Source organism: Oncorhynchus kisutch, linkage group LG16, assembly GCF_002021735.2.
Source record: "Oncorhynchus kisutch isolate 150728-3 linkage group LG16, Okis_V2, whole genome shotgun sequence".
NCBI classification, from domain to species: domain Eukaryota; kingdom Metazoa; phylum Chordata; class Actinopteri; order Salmoniformes; family Salmonidae; genus Oncorhynchus; species Oncorhynchus kisutch.
This window is the reverse complement of record NC_034189.2, coordinates 16059777-16077886: the sequence shown is the minus strand read 5'-3', so window position 1 is coordinate 16077886 and position 18110 is coordinate 16059777. Positions and strand designations below refer to the sequence as shown.

The 18110-nt window shown below is 44.3% G+C and overlaps 1 protein-coding gene across 1 annotated transcript in view; it reads left to right on the top strand.

Annotated features, from left to right (window-relative positions):
• Positions 1 to 17898, top strand: part of LOC109906210 (phosphofurin acidic cluster sorting protein 1) — a gene marked incomplete in the record, with an annotated part of 76271 nt that extends 58373 nt beyond the window's left edge. The window contains 18 exon segments of the mRNA XM_031791851.1: positions 1093 to 1170; positions 2994 to 3053; positions 4547 to 4707; positions 5344 to 5443; positions 6066 to 6137; positions 6494 to 6615; positions 6766 to 6913; positions 8983 to 9087; positions 9177 to 9283; positions 9688 to 9842; positions 9966 to 10076; positions 10183 to 10285; positions 10372 to 10414; positions 10552 to 10594; positions 12265 to 12406; positions 13402 to 13640; positions 13843 to 13962; positions 14376 to 17898. Coding sequence (XP_031647711.1) covers positions 1093 to 1170; positions 2994 to 3053; positions 4547 to 4707; positions 5344 to 5443; positions 6066 to 6137; positions 6494 to 6615; positions 6766 to 6913; positions 8983 to 9087; positions 9177 to 9283; positions 9688 to 9842; positions 9966 to 10076; positions 10183 to 10285; positions 10372 to 10414; positions 10552 to 10594; positions 12265 to 12406; positions 13402 to 13640; positions 13843 to 13962; positions 14376 to 14494 — 2028 coding nt within the window.
• Positions 17899 to 18110: the final 212 nt, after the last annotated feature.

The following is an 18110-nucleotide window of genomic DNA, read 5'->3' as shown; positions in this document are numbered from 1 at the left end:
TCTCTCTCTCTCTCACATCCTCTCTCTCTGTCTGTCTCTCTCTTGTTCTCTGTCTGTCTCTCTCTTGTTCTCTTTCTATCCCTCTCTGTCTCTCTCTTCTCTCTCTCTCTCTCTCACATCCTCTCTCTCTGTCTGTCTCTCTCTTGTTCTCTTTCTGTCCCTCTGTCTCTCTCTCTCTCTCCTCTCACATCCTCTCTCTCTGTCTGTCTCTCTCTTGTTCTCTTTCTGTCCTCTCTGTCTCTCTCTCTCTCCTCACATCCCTCTCTGTCTGTCTCTCTCTTGTTCTCTTTCTGTCCCTCTCTGTCTCTCTCTCACACCTCTCTCTCTGTCTGTCTCTCTCTTGTTCCTCTTTCCTGTCCCTCTCTGTCTCTCTCTCTCTCTCACATCCTCTCCTCTGTCTGTCTCTCTCTTGTTCTCTTTCTGTCCCTCTCTGTCTCTCTCTCTCTCTCACATCCTCTCTCCTGTCTGTCTCTCTCTTGTTCTCTTTCGTCCCTTCTGTCTCTCTCTCTCTCACACATCCTCTCTCTCTTTCATGTTCTCTCTCTCGCTGTTTCTCTCACTTGCTGTCTCTCTCTGTCTCGTTGTCTTTCTTTCTCACTGTCTCTGTTTCTCTCTTTGTCTTTGTCTCTCTCACTGTCTTCTCTTTCTCCTCCGTCTTTTACTCTCTCTCTTTCTGTTTTCTCTCTCTCTCTCTTTGTCTCTCTCTCCTTGTCTCTTTGCTGTCTCTCTCTCTGTCTCTCTCTTTGTCTTTTTCTCTGTCTCTCTCTGTCTTTGTCTCTCTCTTTGTCTTTGTCTTTGTCTTTGTCTCTCTCTCTGCCTCTCTCTCGCTGTCTTTGTCTCTCTGTCTGTCGCTCTCTCTGTCTCTTGTCTTGTCTCTCTCTCTGCCTCTCTCTCGCTGTCTTTGTCTCTCTCTCTCGCTGTATGTCTCTCGCACTCTCTCTCTGCCTCTCTCGCTGTCTCTCTCTCTCCTTCTGTCTTTGTCTCTGTCTTTCTCTCAAACTGTCTGTCTTTCTTGCTGTCTCTCTTGCTGTCTCTCTCTCTGTCTTTCTGTCTCGATCTCTCTGTCTTTGTCTCTCTCGCTCTCTCTCTCAGTATCTGTATGATGAAGAGGATGAGGTGAGGAAGAAAAAGCCTAGACGGAAGCTCACCTCCAACGCCTCCATCACTAGAGTGAGAAACCCTTTCACTCCCTCCTCCTCCTCTCATCCTCCCCTCTATCCTCCTCTCTCTCCATCCCTCTCCTCAGTCAGCCTCTCCCTCTATCTCCTCTCTCTCCATCCCTCTCCTCAGTCAGCCTCTATCTCCTCTCTCTCCATCCCTCTACTCAGTCAGCCTCTCCCTCTATCTCTTCTCTCTCCATCTCTCTCCTGTCAGCCTCTCCCTCTATCCTCCTCTCTCTCCATCCCTCTCAGTCAGGCTCTCCCTCTATCTCCTCTCTCTCCATCCCTCTACTCAGTCAGCCTCTCCCTCTATCCTCCTCTCTCTCCATCCCTCTCCTCAGTCAGCCTCTCCCTCTATCCTCCTCTCTCTCTACCCCTCTCCTCAGTCAGCCTCTCCCTCTATCCTCCTCTCTCTCCATCCCTCCCCTTAGTCAGCCTCTCCCTCTATCTCCTCTCTCTCCATCCCTCTCCTCAGTCAGCCTCTCCCTCTATCTCCTCTCTCTCCATCCCTCTACTCAGTCAGCCTCTCCCTCTATCCTCCTCTCTCTCCACCCCTCTCCTCAGTCAGCCTCTCCCTCTATCCTCCTGTCTCTCCCTCCCTCTCAGTCAGCCAGTGTCCCGGGAGGAAAACAGACAATTCAGACAATTTACCCAATCACCCACGCAAACAAAACACACACACACACACACATACACACATATACACACACACAGCCAAAACCGATTAACATACACTTGTCGGCAGCTCCGTAAATTGCGTTGAGGCAGCGATTTGTAGTGACAAGGGCAGTGTATCAGGGGTTTGTATAAGTCTTTGCTGTATTTATGTTATGATGTGTGTGTGTGTGTGTGTGTGTGTGTGTGTGTGTGGTGTGTGTGTGTGTGTGTGTGTGTGTGTGTGTGTGTGTGTGTGTGTGTGTGTGTGTGTGTGTGTGTGTGTGTGTGTGTGACAGCGGGAGGGGATCGGGAGGGAGGGTTATTAATGGGTTTGTCCTGTGAAGGTCACGGTGGGGCTGTCTGTCATCACTGCTCCCTAACAACACCGCCTGTGGACACACACACGCACACACACACACACACACACACACTACTCCCCAATCACACCACCTGCGGCCAGCAGACAGCGCAGAATGAGGCCATGGCTATAATATCCCCTGAATGACACATCACACTGTACGCTATCCAACATGAATTTAATAATGATCTTCTTCATCGTCAGCATTAGCATTAGCCACCTCAACTGATCTGTTTTCTAGTCCTGCAGTCCAGTTGATATTCATTACTGTCTTTGTAGACAGGGTGTCACTACTTCCGCCAAAGTCAGTCCCTCTCCTTGTTTGGGCGGTGTTCGGCAGCCGACGTCACCGATCTTCGAGCCATCGCTGATCCATTTTTCATTTTCCATTGGTTTAGTCTTGTCTTCCATCACACCTGGTTCCAATCCCATCAATTACATGTTGTGTATTTAACCCTCTGTTTCCCCTCATGTCCTTGTCGGAGATTGTTTGTTTGTATGTGATGTGCATGTATTATGTTGGTGTCTGACGGGTTTTGTACCCACTTTTGTTATTTTGTACATTTTGTTTTTTGGAGTTTTATTAGAATTTATTAAACAACTCCGTTTTACCAAGTTGGTTCTCCTTCACTTCCCTGCCACCAACACGCACCCAGTACACAGCGGCCTAATCAACAGGCAGCAACAATAGAAAAGGGTCTGAAACAGGGAGGGACGGCCCAGGTGGCTGGTAGACAGTTATCCATTAACTCATGGTTCTGTGGGTCATTAGACAGAACACTTGACTCAGCGGAAAATCATCCTGGTCTCTTTTACAGCAACCCAACATCAAGCAGAAGTTTGTGGCCCTGCTGAAAAGATTCAAAGTCTCAGATGAGGTAAGCGTCTCTCTCTCTCTCCCTTTCCGTTTCTCTCTTCTCTCTCGCTCTCTCCTATCTCTCTCTCGCTCTCTCCTATCTCTCTCTCTCTCTCTGTGTCTCTCTCTCGCTCTCTCCTATCTCTCTCTCTCTCTCTCTGTGTCTCTCTCTCACTCTCTCCTATCTATCTCTCTCTGTCTGTCTCTGTCTCTCCTGTCTCTGTCTCTCTCTCTCTCCCTTTCCGTTTCTCTCTTCTCTCTCACTCTCTCCTATCTATCTCTCTCTGTCTCTGTCTCTGTCTGTCTCTCCTATCTCTGTCTGTCTTTCTCTCTCTCTCCCTTTCCGTTTATCTCTTCTCTCCTATCTCTCTCGCTCTCTCTGTCTGTCTCTCTAACTCCTGTCTCTCTCTGTCTCTCTCTCCTATCTCTCTCTGTCTCTCTTACTTATTGACTAAGAGATATAAAATGTGTCTCAACTCAAACTTTCAGTTGTTACTTTCTCTGTCTTCTACATACTTGTGCAGTTTTCCCCCTCTCTGTTTTGCTTCCTTCACTCATCTCTGAACACCTTTTGTGTGCCTGGTGCACAAAGTATCATTGTAATTGAAGGTGTTGGTGTACTATGTAGTGTACTATGCACTATACAGTGTACTATGTAGTGTACTATGCACTATACAGTGTACTATGCAGTGTACTATGCACTATACAGTGTACTATGTAGTGTACTATGCACTATACAGTGTACTATGCAATGTACAGTGTACTATGCAATGTACTATGCACTATACAGTGTACTATGCAGTGTACTATGCACTATACAGTGTACTATGCAGTGTACTGTGCACTATACAGTGTACTATGTAGTGTACTATGCACTATACAGTGTACTATGCAATGTACTATGCACTATACAGTGTACTATGCAGTGTACTATGTACTATACAGTGTACTATGCAGTGTACTATGTACTATACAGTGTACTATGCAGTGTACTATGTACTATACAGTGTACTATACAATGCACTATGCAGTGTGCTATGCAGTGTACTATGTACTATGCAGTGCACTATGTACTATGCAGTGTGCTATGTGCTATGCAGTGTGCTATGTACTATGCGGTGTACTATGTACTATGCAGTGTACTATGCAGTGTGCTATGTGCTATGCAGTGTGCTATGCGGTGTACTATGTGCTATGCGGTGTACTATGTGCTATGCGGTGTACTATGTGCTATGCAGTGTACTATGTGCTATGCAGTGTACTATGCTGTCTACTGTGCGGTGTACTTGGCGGTGTACTATGCTGTCTACTATGCAGTGTACTATGTACTATGCAGTGTACTATGTACTATGCAGTGCTGGAGATGTGGTTGCACAACTGAGAGTCGTGTGTGTGTGTGTTTGATCACTGTTAATGCCCCTGTGTGTGCGCGTGTGTTTGTGTGTATCATCCATGTATTTGATCATTGCTAATGCCCCTGTGCGCGTGTGTGTGTGTGCGTGCGTGTGTGTGCAGGTGGGTTTTGGTCTGGAGCATGTCTCTAGAGAACAGATCCAGGAAGTGGAGGAGGATTTAGATGAGTTGTATGACAGTCTGGAGATGTACAACCCCTCTGACAGCGGACCAGAGATGGAGGAGACGGACAGCATCCTCAGCACACCCAAACCTAAACTCAGGTAGCTGTTATGGTGCCACTCACAGCCAGAACCCGCAGTGCGTCTAACCCAAACAGTCAGCAACGTATATGTAAGAGGCCTATAGAGGAATCAACGCTCCTGAGTCTCTGTGTGAAGTATACATTCCCATATAAGGGACGTAGGAACAGAGAAAACAGGCACAAAGGAGGTGCAGTTACGGCCAGTTAGTACCTCAGTATGCTGCCCCCTCTGCTGGTCAAGAAATGACAGTACATTCTACTGTTATTGAGAATACTCTGGTATGATTATGAACACTGGTATGATTATGAACACTTGTATGATTATGAACACTGGTATGATTATGAACACTGGTATGATTATGAACACTGGTATGATTATGAACACTGGTATGATTATGAACACTGGTATGATTATGAACACTTGTCATTCCTAAACATCCGATTCTCATCAGCTTATCAAGCCAGTATTCCACTAATCAAATGAATAGATGGATGGTGAAATGGATTCAGAATCTTCGGTTGAACTTGGTATTCGGTCTTTCTCATTAGAACTTGATAGATTAGGGAACAGTGTATGTGATTGGTTTAAAAATGTGACAGAAAAGTGTTTCAATCTGTGCTAACATGTATTGCTCCTCTGTGTGTGGCCATCCAGGCCGTTCTTTGAGGGGATGTCTCAGTCCAGCTCTCAGACAGAGATCACCAGTCTGAACAGCAGAGGGGGAAGCCTGGGACGTGACGCCTGCTTCAACCCTGTAAGTAAGATGGAGGGGAGGGAAGGGAAGGAGGGAGGGGAGAGTGAGAGTGGGGGAGATAGAGCGTCCGGGGGTAGAGGTTGGAGAGAGCCAGGAAGGAAGAGAGAGAGAGAGGGAGGGAGGGAGGGAGGAGGGGGAGAGAGGGAGAGCGAGGGAGGGAGGAGGGGAGAGAGAGAGGGAGGAGGAGGGGAGAGGGAAGGGAGAGAGGGAGACAGGAGGGGAGAGAGAAAGAGAGAGGGAGGGGAGAGAGAGGGAGGGAGGAGGGGAGAGAGGGAGACAGGAGGGGAGAGAGAGAGGGAGGGAGGAGGGGAGAGAGAGAGGGAGGGAGGGAGGAGAGAGAGAGAGACAGGAGGGAGGGAGGGGAGAGAGAGACAGGAGGGGAGAGAGAGAGACAGGAGGGGAGAGAGAGAGGGAGGGAGGAGGGGAGAGAGAGAGACAGGAGGGAGGAGGGGAGAAAGAGGGAGGGAGGGAGGAGGGGAGAGGGAGGGAGGGAGAAACATCTTGTAGATGGGTTGTAAACAGAATGGAGACAGAGGAGAGGGATGTTAGAGTAAGGGGGAGAGACTGAAGGATTGAGATTCCCTGCAGGTGAGGTGTGACTGTGTTTCCCGTGTGTCTCCAGCAGGGGGAGCAGATGAAACACTCTCACAGTCATAACCTGGAGGTAGATGCCCTCTCCGAGACAGACACACTGGTGAGACACTCCAAGTCAAATCAAAGTTTATTGGTCGCGTACACAGATTTGCAGATGTTAAAGCAGGTGCTGTTGTTTCTAGTAGTGTGTCTCTAATATGAACAAAACATCTAGAAATGCCAGAATGAGTCCAATTAACAATCCAGAGTAGGGGTGTGTGTGTGTGTGTGTGTGTGTGTGTGTGTGTGTGTGTGTGTGTGTGTGTGTGTGTGTGTGTGTGTGTGTGTGTGTGTGTGTGTGTGTGTGTGTGTGTGTGTGTGTGTGTGTGTGTGTGTGTGTGTGTGTGTGTGTGTGTGTGTGTGTGTGTGTGTGTGGTAGTAGAAGTCAACTCGAGCTAATGTGTGTTGTGTGTGTAGGAGTTGAACGATCAGGAGATGTTTCCAGAGGGCCCCTGCATTAAGGTGTCGGTGGCTGAGAAACCCTGTACACCCCTGAAGAGCAGTAAGAGTGAAGGAGGACAGACTATGCCCTCCCCCAGGTAACGAACACAAACAAGCACCAACACACTCCATTTTTCCATTTCCATTTTTCTCTTAAGAGGCCAGGTAGAATATTTTCCATTTCATACTCCTCTGGGTAATGTTGCTACGGGCTACAGGTTGATTTGGAGTTGAAACATCTCCCTCAGGTTGGACGGCGGAGGCCACACCCCCAAACAGAAGAGACAGAGCAATACTCCTATGAAGGAGAGGCAGCTGTCTAAACCAATCAGTGAAGGGGCGAAGACCAACATCTCTGACAGCGAGAGGTCCCCCGAACTGGGACGCAGCTCACAGGTAACACACACACATTCTTAGACATATATGTTCATACTGGTATATGTAAACATTCATTGATGCTCTTCAAACATACACAGAAATTCTTGCTTGGAGAATGTCACACTCTCACATACTGTATGCACACACACACGCGCGCACACACACACGTCTTACTATACTTGTGAGGACTTTTTGGGGACCAACAATTGATTCTCGTTCAAAATCCTTTTTACCTAACCCTTACCATAACCGTAACCCCAAAACCTAACCCTACCCTAACACCTAACCCTTACCCTAACCTTAACCCCTAATCCTTATCCTAACCTTTACCCTAAACCTACCCTTACCCCTAAACCTTACCCTAACCTTAACCCCTAAACCTAACCCCTACCCTAACCTTAACCCCTAAACCTAACCCCTACCCTAACCTTAACCCCTAAACCTTACCTTAAACTTAACCCCTAAACCTAAAGTAGCCTTTTTACAAGTGAGGACCAGACTTCTGGTTCAGCACAATATATAAATAAAAACAGCACAATATATTTAAAAAACAGCACATTATATTTAAAAAACAGCACATTATATTTAAAAAACAGCACATTATATTTAAAAAACAGCACATTATATTTAAAAACAGCACATTATATTTAAAAAACAGCACAATATATTTAAAAAACAGCACATTATATTTAAAAAACAGCACAATATATTTAAAAAACAGCACATTATATTTAAAAACAGCACAATATATTTAAAAAACAGCACAATATATTTAAAAAAACAGCACATTATATTTAAAAAACAGCACATTATATTTAAAAAACAGCACATTATATTTAAAAAACAGCACATTATATTTAAAAAACAGCACATTATATTTAAAAAACAGCACATTATATTTAAAAAACAGCACATTATATTTAAAAAACAGCACATTATATTTAAAAAAACAGCACATTATATTTAAAAAACAGCACAATATATTTAAAAAACAGCACATTATATTTAAAAAACAGCACATTATATTTAAAAAACAGCACATTATATTTAAAAAAACAGCACATTATATTTAAAAAACAGCACATTATATTTAAAAAACAGCACAATATATAAATTAAAAAAATACAGCACAATATATTTAAAAAACAGCACAATATATTTAAAAAACAGCACAATATATTTAAAAAACAGCACATTATATTTAAAAAACAGCACATTATATTTAAAAAACAGCACATTATATTTAAAAAACAGCACATTATATTTAAAAAACAGCACAATATATTTAAAAAACAGCACATTATATATAAAAAAGCACATTATATATAAAAAAAACACAGCACATATATAAAACACTGCACATTATATATAAAACACTGCACATTATATATAAAACACTGCACATTATATATAAAACACTGCACATTATATATTAAACACTGCACATTATATATAAAACACTGCACATTATATATAAAACACTGCACATTATATATAAAACACTGCACATTATATATAAAACACTGCACATTATATATAAAACACAGCACATTATATATAAAACACAGCACATTATATATAAAACACTGCACATTATATAAAACACAGCACATTATATAAAACACAGCACATTATATATTAAACACTGCACATTATGTTTTTATGAGTCATCTAATCTGAAACTGTTCATGTTTGTGTGGGTGTGTGTTTGTGTGCGTGCTGTGTGTGTGAGTGCGTGCTGTGTGTTTGTGGGTGCATGCTGTGTGTTTGTGTGCGTGCTGTGTGTTTGTGTGCGTGCTGTGTGTGTGGATGGGTGCGTGCTGTGTGTTTGTGTGGGTGCTGTGTGTGTGGGTGCGTGTGTGCTGTGTGTGCTGTGCGTGGGGGGGGGGGGGGCTGCGTGCTGTGTGTTTGTGTGCGTGCTGTGTGTGGGTGCGTGCTATGCGTGTGGGTGCGTGCTGTGTGTTTGGGTGCGTGCTGTGTGTTTGTGTGCGTGCTGTGTGTTTGTGTGCATGCTGTGTGTTTGGGTGCGTGCTGTGTGTGGGTGTGTGGGTGCGCGCTGTGTGTTTGTGTGCGTGCTGTGGGTGTAGGTCCTGAGGAAGGCGGTGTATGATCAGCTAAACCATGTCCTGCTGTCTGACTCTTCTCTTCCTGAGAGTCTCATCCTGGTCAATGGCACCGACTGGCAGGGCCAGGTAACAACTATGTGGAAGTGTGCATGTTGCAGCAGAACAAACGTGTATGTTGCTGCAGTTCCCTAAGTGTATGTGTGTGTGTGTTCCAGTACGTGGTAGAGCAGCTGCAGGTACAGAGGCACCCGGTGGTGTGTACGTGTTCAGGAGCTGAGATCCAGGCGGTGCTTTCTGCTGTCCTCACACGCATCCAGAAGTTGTGAGTCTCACACACACACACACACGGACGCACACCCAAAGTTGTGAGTCTGTCGGATCTAACACGTTTTGTATGATCTGTTAATCTGTCTCTCTATGAAATATTTAGAGCTCACAGTCACAGACAATATTCAGTTGATTCTCTTGGCTCATTTATTCCACTGTCGCTATCTTTGCTTTTCACTCCTTCCTGCATCCTTTCTTTTTATCCTCTCTCTCTCCGCTTCTCTGCTCCCATCTCTCTCTCTTTATCTTCCTCTTTGTTTCCTGCTTCTCTCCCTCTCTTCTTCTCTGTTTTCCTCTCTCTCCCTCCATCCCTCTGCACTCTGTATTGATGAAGTCCTGAGTTAAGGCTGTAAGACGTCAGTGATTTATCTTTAACCATCTCCCCTCTCTCCCTCTCAGTTGTAACTGTAACTCGTCCATGCCCAGGCCAGTCAAGGTGGCAGTGGTGGGCAGTCAGAGCTACCTCAGTGCCATCCTGCAGTTCTTCGTCACCCAGCTGGCCAGCAAGACCTCTGATTGGCTCAGCCACCTGAGGTTCCTGGTGGTGCCCCTGGGTGAGACAAACAACATGGCCGTCGGTATCCATGATGACTGGCGTGGCGATGGGTTGTTGATGTATGAAAGACTTGTTGTCATCAAGCTGATCACTAAAATAGAACCCTTTCTCTCACTCATAGGCTGTCATCCTGTTGCTAAGCACCTGGGTGCCCTAGACAACCGTTACAGCTCTGCATTCTTAGATGGGGCGTGGGGAGACGTGTTCATCCACTCTGAACCCCCACAGAAAGGTAAACGCATACTGGATCTGGATACATAACGTTAGCACACAGTGTCTGACCTCTGACCAGTGACCTCTAACCCTTTGACCTGTCTTCCTGTTTCCCTGCACTGTAGTCCAGTTGGACGTGGCAGGTAGGATCTCTCAGTACATCAGCGGCGCCACAGTCACACACCAGCTGCCCATCGCTGAGGCCATGCTTACCTGTAAACACAGGACGTGAGTGGTAACACACACACACACCTTAACCAGAAGATGGTATTTCATTAAAACCCATATAAAACATTCTCTCTCTCTCTCTCCAGGCACGATGAAGATTCCTACCAGAAGTTCATTCCCTTCATTGGGGTATGTGTACAAACCAAACGTCTAGTTCTCTCTGTGGCCTCTTCCATAGAGCTACCCTTGAGTTTCTATAGGAACATGAGGTGTTTTTCCTGATGTTTCCTGATGTTGCAGTAACAGGATGTTGTCATGTCTCTCAGGTGGTGAAGGTTGGTCTGATTGAGCATGGTCCATCCTCTACTGGTAGGTGGTTTAAAAAGCAATAAAGACATTCACTTTGTTACCTCTAAAGATATATCTTCCAAAAAGCATGCCTATTTTATGACATCTACATTATTGGTCAAAAGTTTGAGAACATCTACTCATTCAAGGGTTTTTCTTTATTTTTACTATTTTCTACATTGTAGAATAAAAGTGAAGACATCAAAACTATGAAATAACACATGGAATCATGTAGTAACCAAATAAGTGTTCAACAAATCAAAATATATTTGAGATTCTACAAATAGCCACCCTTTGGCTTGATGACAGCTTTGCACACTCTTGGGATTCTCTCAACCAGCTTCATGAGGTAGTCACCTGGAATGGATTTCAATTAACAGGTGTGCCTTCTTAAAAGTTAATTTGTGGAATTTCTTTCCTTCTTAATGCATTTGAGCCAATCAGTTGTGATGTGACAAGGTAGGGGTGGTATACAGACCCGGTCCATATTATGGCGAGAACTGCTCAAATAAGCAAAGAGAAACAACAGTCCATCATTACTTTAAGACATGAAGGTCAGTCAATCCGGAAAATTTCGAGAACTTTGAAAGTTTCTTCAAGTGCAGTCACAAAAACCATCAAGCGCTATGATGAAACTGGCTCTCATGAGGACCGCCACAGGTAAGGAAGACCCAGAGTTACCTCTGCTTCAGAGGTAATAAGTTCATTAGAGTTACAAGCCTCAGAAATTGCAGCCCAAATAAATGCTACACAGAGATCAAGTAAGAGACACATCTCAACATCAACTGTTCACAGGAGACAGCGTGAATCAGGCCTTCATGGTCGAATTGCTGCAAGGAAACCACTACTAATGGACACCAATAAGAAGAAGAGACTTGCTTGGGCCAAGAAACACAGTCGATGGACGTTTGACCGATGGAAATTTGAGATTTTTGGTTCCAACCGCTGTGTCTTTGTGAGACGTGGTGTGGTTGAACGGATGATCTCTGCATGTGTATTTCCCACCATAAAGCATGGAGGAGGAGGTGTGATGGTGTGGGGGTGCTTTGCTGGTGACACTTTGATTTATTTAGTATTCAAGGCACACTTAACCAGCATGGCTACCACAGCATTCTGCAGCGATACACCATCCCTTCTGGTTTGGGCTTAGTGGGCCTATGACTCAACACACATCCAGCCTGTGTAAGAGCTATTTTACCAAGAAGGAGAGTGATGAAGTGCTGCATCAGATGACCTGGCCTCCACAATCACCGGACCTCAACCTAATTGAGATGGTTTGGGATGAGTTGGACCGCAGAGTGAAGGAAAAGCAACCAACAAGTGCTCAGCATATGTGTGAACTCCTTCAAGACTGTTGGAAAAGCATTCTAGGTGAAGCTGGTGTAGTGAATGCCAAGAGTGTGCAAAGCTGCCATCAAGGCAAAGGGTGGCTACTTGAAGAATCTCAAATCTCAAATATATTATATTATTATTATTATATTTTTAACACTTTTTTGGTTACTACATGATTCTATATGTGTTATTTCATAGTTTTGATGTCTTCACTATTATTCTACAATGTAGAAAATAGTAAAAAATAAAGAAAAACCCTTGAATGAGTAGATGTTCTCAACCTTTTTACCGGTAGTGTATATATACTTATTTTGAAACAAATAATAACATTTATCTCACCGTCATCTATTCTTGCCTAGGAGACACAGAAGAGGGTGTGGCAGTGAGCCTTGCTGTTCCCTCTACATCCCCTCCCTCCCACAGCTCTCCCGCTGGGCTGATCAAAGAGGCTGCCACTCCCCCCTCCTCTCCCTCCATGGGCAGTGTTCAGGCAGTTCAGGGGTAGGTCTGCAACCCCTGGCATGGCTGTCGTCTTTCATTTCTTATTAGAGGATCATTCCAGTTGCTACGTTTTCTCTTCTCTTTCTGGGCAATCATTGAATGGATCATTTAAGTGCCAGAGAGTGTTTGGACACATATTTTATGTCTAAGTCCATGATAGGAACGCTAACCTATAGACAGTATACACTGTGGCCCCCAAGGACCTGACAGCGTTGCCTCTTCTCTGAGAGAGGGGAACAAGAGAGAGAGAGAGACAAAGAGTTAGAGAGAGAGAGAGAGGGATGGAGAGAGAGAGACAAAGAGTTAGAGAGGGATGGAGAGAGAGAGACAAAGAGTTAGAGAGAGGGATGGAGAGAGAGAGACAAAGAGTTAGAGAGAGGGATGGAGAGAGAGAGACAAAGAGTTAGAGAGAGGGATGGAGAGAGAGAGATAAAGAGTTAGGGAGAGAGGGATGGAGAGAGAGAGACAAAGAGTTAGAGAGAGCAATAGAGAGAGAGAGATACAAAGAGTTAGAGAGAGAGCAAAAGAGAGAGAGACAAAGAGTTAGAGAGGGAGGTAAAAAGAGAGAGAGAGAGAAATATTCCCAACAGTCCCTTTTCTCCTCAAAACAGATCAGATCATCTGTCTCAGGTTCATTCTGTCCCCTTCTTGTCTGTCCTGCTGAAAGTCAAGTCTGACCACAGATAAAAACAAACACAGCAACATCAGCAGGTTCTAGTGTTATAGCCCATCATTGTGATGGAGTTTGGTGCTGTAACAGACTCTACTGTCCTCTGTGGCGTGACCTGACTCAGGGTCAGGGTTGATGCGCTGTTTGACATGTATGCCCCTGAATCCATAACCTGCTCTGTCACTAAATACCCCCTAACTAAACCTCCCAAAACAACACAGCCTTTTGGCATTTTTAACCAAGAACCTCCGTAATTTCCCCTTTCCTGCATTGTACCCTAACCCCCACCTTTTCCTGTCTCCGGCCCCTCCCCTTCCTGTTCCAGGAGCCCCAGTATGCCTCATGGTGTGGACACCATCGGGCTGCAGGTGGACTACTGGCTGGCGTCGCTGGCGGAGAAGCGACGTGACGGGGAACGGCGTGACACGGGCGGTAAGAACACCCTGAAGAGTGCCTTCAGGTCCCTGCAGGTCAGCAGGCTACCAGGAGGGGGCATCAGTGAGACCCAGGCCCAGGTCAGCACCATGGCCATGACGGTGGTCACCAAGGAGAAGAACAAGAAGGGTAAAGAGAGTTTTAGAATATAATTTATTTTATAATACACAGGCAAAGTCATTCAGCATTACAACAGTTTTTAATACGGAGACAGGAGGTGGAATGTATACATGCCCTCTAGTTGTGGTTTTCTTTCTTCCGTGCATTGAATTGTATTGTTATGAAGATTGACTCTCTGTCTCTCTCTCGATGTCACTCTCGTTCTCTGTAGTTCCCACCATCTTCCTGGGTAAGAAACCGAAGGAGAAGGACGTAGACTCTAAGAGCCAGGTCATCGAGGCCATCAGCAGACTCATCTGTTCTGCCAAGCAGCATCATACCATGTTGAAAGGTACAGCAACATAACACAGGGAGGGAGGGAGGGATGATCCAGTGAAGGTGTACTGTAGAGGAATCTCTGAAAATAGGAGGAGGAGGAAGAGAAACGGGGTAAGGGTGGAGTGAGGCCAGGGTGAGGGGAACATGATTTATTGGGGATGTTGTAGGAAAGAGGAAATGGAGAATGGGCTGTGTTAATGGACCTCTTAAGTGTCTCTAAGAGTGTGTCAGAAATAGCATCTTATTCCCTGTACAGGGCCCATTGGGCTCTGGTCAAAAGTAGTGCACTATATAGGGAATAGCCCTGGTCAAAAGTAGTGTACTATATAGGGAATAGGGTGCCATTTCGGACACAGCCCCAAGTGTTCTCTGTCTGAACAACAGCCATACTTAGCTGTGTCTCCTTCCCTGTGTGTGTCCCTGCAGTGTCCATAGACGGAGCGGAGTGGAACGACGTCAAGTTCTTCCAACTGGCCGCCCAGTGGCCCACGCACGTCAAGTACTTCCCTGTTGGACTGTTTGGTTACAGCAAACCCCCCTCCTAGGGTCCTTTACCCCGCCCCCTTGCCTCAGCCAGTCCCGTCCCACCTACTCACACAGACCCCGCCTCTCAGAACACCATGGCACTTGTATTGGTCAATCACGATGGAGGGTTTTTTCTATATTTGTCTTATTTCTCTATAAGGAGGGATGGAGGGAAGGGGTGGAGCGCTACGTGTCACTTTAATGAATTAAAATGCCCCTCTCTCCCTGTGTGGTGTGTGTATGAGGGGAACACAGCACAAGATAACTAACTGCCGCTCAACTAACCGTAACGATGAGATGCAACCCCACGAATAACTCCCATTATGAACCCTTGACCCCTGACCAGGTCTCTTATCACATGGAACCTGCCAACGGTCAATCCGTGCTCTAACCCAGACCTGCATGCTGTAAACTCCACCACCCACGTGCTAGTTATAACAAGAACATCATATTGTGTTAAAAGTAATGACATGGTTATTATGGGGTATGGAGGGGAACTGTGCATGACAAATGGAACAGACAACACCTACAGTAGCAATGCTTTTCCTGCTCTCACCATTGATATACGTTGATATGATGCATATGAAGAGTAAAAAATGGAAACGCTCCGCTTTGATGTTGTAACAACATTGTAACTTTCTGTGAGCAGCACAGTCCAGTCCAGTCCTCCAAATTCATAGCTCACTGTTTGTCCAAACTCTACTGCTGTCTGTAAGGTTTGTCCCTTTATCAATCAGTTATTGTGGTCGGCATTGTTCTCTTGATTTTATGAAATGATGATGTGTTCTAAGCAACACACTAGTCCTCTTGGCATCTAAAATGAACGCTGACCAGTCGTGAGTAACTTAGCGCTGGGTCACCTGTAGCCCTAACCCCACCTGTGCACTGTAAAGTATTAAGACCAATGTCAAGTATTACAATGCCATTGTGTCCAATTTTGCTGTTATTATTATGATTTTCATGGTAACTTGGAGGTAGGAGGTTCCTCAGCAGTGACGTCAACATCTTGTGTAACTAACTCAATATCTGTCCCTGTTCTCTTTTGAGGGGGGGGGGGGGCTCTTACAAAGGAAGTGTTTTGCACCAAGGCCTTCAAACTCACTGAGAATGAATACACAGCTATGCATGTTCCACAAATAAGTCTGAATGATAGCATGCAAAGATTTCACAGTACGAGGATGCATTTCCAACAGTCATTGGAGATATCCCCTGAACTTCATTTGAATGCAGATAATATTCATTGATTGCGTCTTTGTTTATTTGATCTCACTGTCGTCAGAAGCGTCATTATTTAGGAACACTCCATTTTTGGAAGTTTTAAACCTATTTTATCAGTGAATGTCTCGTTTAATTCGAGAGAGAAAAAAACTGATGGCAGGAGAGATAGCGGAGAGATAGCGGACTGTTAATTTACAAATGAAACACTTTTTATAGGGCAGAACCAGCTGTTACTTCACTAGAGCATTTTCTGTTGTTCTTTGAACACAAACACACCATAATAATCTCTCTCCAAACTCCATAGTCAGTTGACCTTGTAACTTTGTAGCCTGTGAGCTTGGATACTTTGTGCAACTTCCCTTGTGAGTACCAAAGAGAGATATGGCCAGGGCAGTGGCACTATTCAAAGCAGACCATCAAACTCTGCTGCTCTTATTACGTGTCGCTGCCCACCAGCCACGGGCTTAGACCCAGACACATATCTTCATCTGGACTTGGACCCATCTTTTAACTGACTGTATCTATGTATGTTATGTACGTGGTTGTATCTATGATGTGTAGATGTGTCTCCTTAACCACAGATCTAGGATCAGATTACCCTGCCCTCCAGTTCTAACCATAACCATTAGGGGGAGTTAAAACTACCTGACCCTGAATCAGTTGTTATGGGCGACATCTACTGCCAGAGCTCCAACTGCTCTTTGCCTTGTAGCGTGTTATTAGCATAATAAGGAGTGTAAGATATGATTCTATTTGAACTACTTTCTTTTCATAGGGGAATCGTAAGTATTCAACGAACGGGACAGACAAAAAAAAATCACTGCCAAAAATGTCTGTTACATGGATATAACAGCCAAGCTGACGAGAGGGTGTAGATATAGGTGTTCAGTGTTTTTGGTGACAACAACAAAACAAAACTTTAAATCATGATTCTTGTTCCAAAATAATTTATTTCAATGTTAGAAAAAGATGATGTTACCATGAAACATTCCACTGTTTTACTCTGTCTCTCCTCTCCCCCTGTTCACAGTTCAGTCCTGTCTTTCACCGGTTTCACCGTTTACATGTTTGTTGTTTTTCCTACCTTCTCTAGGCCTATTCTTCCTGTGTGACTGTCGTCTCTAACTAGACCTGCTGTGTGTTAACCTGTGTCTCTAGCTGTACTGACCTGTGTCTCTAGCTGTACTGACCTGTGGTTGCTGTGATGGTCTTCATGACTAACGTATAGGGACAGGGTTGTGACTAAAGGGAGTATAGTCTACGACCGGAAGTTACTTTTCGTAGCAGGTTAGGAGAAAATTTGAGCTAATCCTAACCTTTTTCCTAACCTTAACCTAAGTATCCTAATCTGCCACTTTAATTATCCTAACCTGCTACTAAAAAGTAACTTCCGGTCAGCTGTACTCCCTCCAGTCAGAACCTAGGGACAGCAGTTATTCCTAACCATGTGACTTAGAACAACTCTGGGCCCTGGTTATAGTCAATACTAGAGACGGAAGAGGAAGCAAGACATCTCGCTCCCTCATTTTTTTCTGGTTCATATACAGTCAATTAACTATGTAGACCAGACCCAGCTGCTATCACATAAGATATCTTCATTTATCCACCGTCTTTGGTCTAAACCTATAACCAGGGCCCAGACTTCCTGTTCAGGTCACATGATCCTGAAAAACACCTGTCCCTAGTGAAGGGAAGAACAATATGATCTATTAATAAATCCCTTTAATTATCAATAATCTCCTTCCTCTCCTCTATCATCACAATGTGTTTCAGAACAAATGGAGTGAGAGGTCTAGAACAAACCGTAAGATCTAGAGTCTCTGTCAGGATTCCACAATAGAACCCATTTGAAAGGATTTCCCTGCTTGTAACATAGCAGCCTATCACAGAAGGGAATCGGGTTTTGTGTAACACTGCATAGACCATAGTTATGCTTGGTAGCTAGTAGTTTGAGGGGAGGATTCTAACGCTTGTAGATTTGGAGAGTATTTTTGCACATGCCATTGTTTCTTCAGCAGCTTTCTTTTGCCTTTTGCCTATAAACAATAATAATGCTTGTACATACAAAACAAATGTGCTTCTGTAATGTATCTTAGTCCTTGTTTTTTATTTGAAATATTTTGTAGTACTGCTTTTTTATGTTTATGTTGTGTGATGGAAAAGTGGAACTGTTCATTGTTTTTTAAATAAATACTCCTGATCTTTATGTCCTCTGGTTTATTTTCATTCATTTGAAAGTAATCTAGGAATTAACAACCTATTTTATAAATGTAAGTTCAGTTAAAGTTTTTCTGGCATCTCTAGACAGTGGTGTAAAGTACTTAAGTAGTACTTTAAAGTATTTTTACTTAAGTCGTTTTGGGGGTATCTGTACTTTACTATTTATATTTTTGACAGCTTTTACTTTTACTCCACTAC